At 38.4% G+C, this 2,225-nt stretch overlaps 1 protein-coding gene across 1 annotated transcript in view; it reads right to left on the bottom strand.

Annotated features, from left to right (window-relative positions):
* Positions 1-2,225, bottom strand: part of LOC106875761 (DNA replication licensing factor mcm7-B) — a 27,463-nt gene that overhangs the window by 18,385 nt on the left and 6,853 nt on the right. The window contains exon 5 of the mRNA XM_014924021.2: positions 18-98. Coding sequence (XP_014779507.1) covers positions 18-98 — 81 coding nt within the window. The remainder of the gene's footprint in view (positions 1-17; positions 99-2,225) is intronic.

Raw genomic sequence — 2,225 nt, 5'->3', positions numbered from 1 at the left:
CAATACCCTTCACACACACCAATTTGCCAACGCAGTCGGCTTTGATTTCTCTCACGGAAAGCTGTTTCTGGTGTGATGGTGATTTGAAGTACACTTCACTTTAAAAAAAAAAGAAAAATCAAAATTATAATTTTAAAAAAAAAACAAATTTTTTATTTTCTGTAAGATTATATTTATTTTTGTGGCACATAAAAAACACTATACAAACATGATTGATGCTAGAGCTGCCTGACTGGCACCTGTGCCGGTGGCACATAAAAAGCACTATCCAAACGTGATCGATGCCAGGGCTGCCTGACTGGTCCCTGTGCTGGTGGCAAGTAAAAAGCACCCACTAAATACTCGGAGTGGTTGGCATTAGGAAGGGCATCCAGCTGTAGAAACTCTACCAGATCAGATTGGAGCCTGGTGCAGCCTTCTGGCTTGACAGTCCTCAGTCAAATCGTCCAACCCATGCCAGCATGGAAAACGGACGCTAAACGATGATGATGATGACAGAAAAAGGGAGTGTCAAACTGGAAGCAGAACAAATACCTCAAGGGACGTTGCATAGCACCAGTCTTGCAGTGTCTAAATCCTCTTCTTCAAGTGGAGCAGCCTCGACACTTCTGCTGTGGAGGACTGGTCTCCTTGCATATTCTTTTACTTGTTTCAGTCATTTGACTGTAGCCATGCTGGAGCATCACCTTTAGTCAAGCAAATCAACCCTAGGACTTATTCTCTGTAAGCCTAGTACTTATTCTATCAATCTCTTTTGCCGAACTGCTAAGTTACAGGGATGTAAACACACCAACATCGGTTGTCAAGTGATGTTGGGTGGACAAAGACACAAACAACACACACACACACATATATATATATATATATATATATACAGGACGGGTTTCTTTCAGTTTCCATCTACCAAATCCACTCACAAGGCTTTAGTCGTCCCGATGCTATAGTAGAAGACACTTGCCCAAGGTGCCACACAGTGGGACTGAACCCAGAACTATGTAACCACACAGGCACTCCTGCACCTATATATGTAAATCTTGAAAAACTTCTTTTTTTTTCGTTGCCTACATAAAAATAAATGGCAGTCAGAAAAATACCCTCCCTGTGAGTATAGTCACAGCAAGAGTATGTGAGGGCTGAGACCCACAGCTTTTGACAGAAACAAATTTGGATTTTAATCACTGGTTGTACTTTTGTAGCCAAAAGCACAGTCTCATATGCACTCCTTTTACTATCAAGCATTATCAGGTTTCCATCAAATGCTGGAGATGTATACAAGATCAACCATTCTCCCAATCATACCACCTCTTTCATTCGTAATAATCTAATAAACCTAACGAGGATACCAAAATCTTGAACAGTGAACAGCTTCCAGGATACCTAATGACACATACACACACACAAACATACCTTGTAATACGGGGGAGGCCTTCTGCCTCACATTTCATCATTCTGCCAGCATAGAACGAATTTTCACACGGAACATTTCTAACCCTTACCATACAGAAACAGGTTAACTTCTTATTCTTCAACCAGAACTGGCTGCGAATACCGTTTATCATTCACTAAGCTTCTTACTCTTTCTACAAGCATCATACAAATGTTATGCAGGCCTAACTACACAGACTAATTTGCCTTGCTATTATCATTATCAAATTTAACATCCTTTTTCCTTGCTGGACGTTAAACAATGATGATGATGATGATGATGATGATGGAATATATATACCTCTGCCACCTAAGCTATATCAACTTTCGTTCCAACATAAATTTCCGGATTATTCACACAAGGATTAATCTGCACGAATTTCTACACGGATATTTACCACGGGAATGAAACTACACTTCAAGTACTGTTCTCTCTTTTTTCAGCACATCACACTCTTTACCAATTCATACTAAAAATATCTGCCTATGGATATAATAATAGATAACTTTATTTTTTCTGTCTCTGATGAAGGGAAGTACTGGATCTTCCCAGAAACAGCTGTAAGACTATCCATAAAATTCTTCAACCTTACCTTTGCTCTCTTTATCCTTTTGTTTTTATATATTTACATATATATATAACATAATAGGGTAAAAATTTGATATTAATTAATATCAATTTAATACCAGGAAAACCAGCACATTAAAAGAATCAGAAATGATTATAGTACATGTGTATATAAAGGAGACCACTAAGTGGACTGCTAATGAGCTAGAAGATCACTTAAAAATTCTCAAAG

This window comes from Octopus bimaculoides, chromosome 8 (genome assembly GCF_001194135.2).
Source record: "Octopus bimaculoides isolate UCB-OBI-ISO-001 chromosome 8, ASM119413v2, whole genome shotgun sequence".
NCBI classification, from domain to species: Eukaryota; Metazoa; Mollusca; class Cephalopoda; order Octopoda; family Octopodidae; genus Octopus; species Octopus bimaculoides.
The sequence above is the reverse complement of the archived record's forward strand: the minus strand, read 5'-3'. Positions and strand labels throughout refer to the sequence as shown.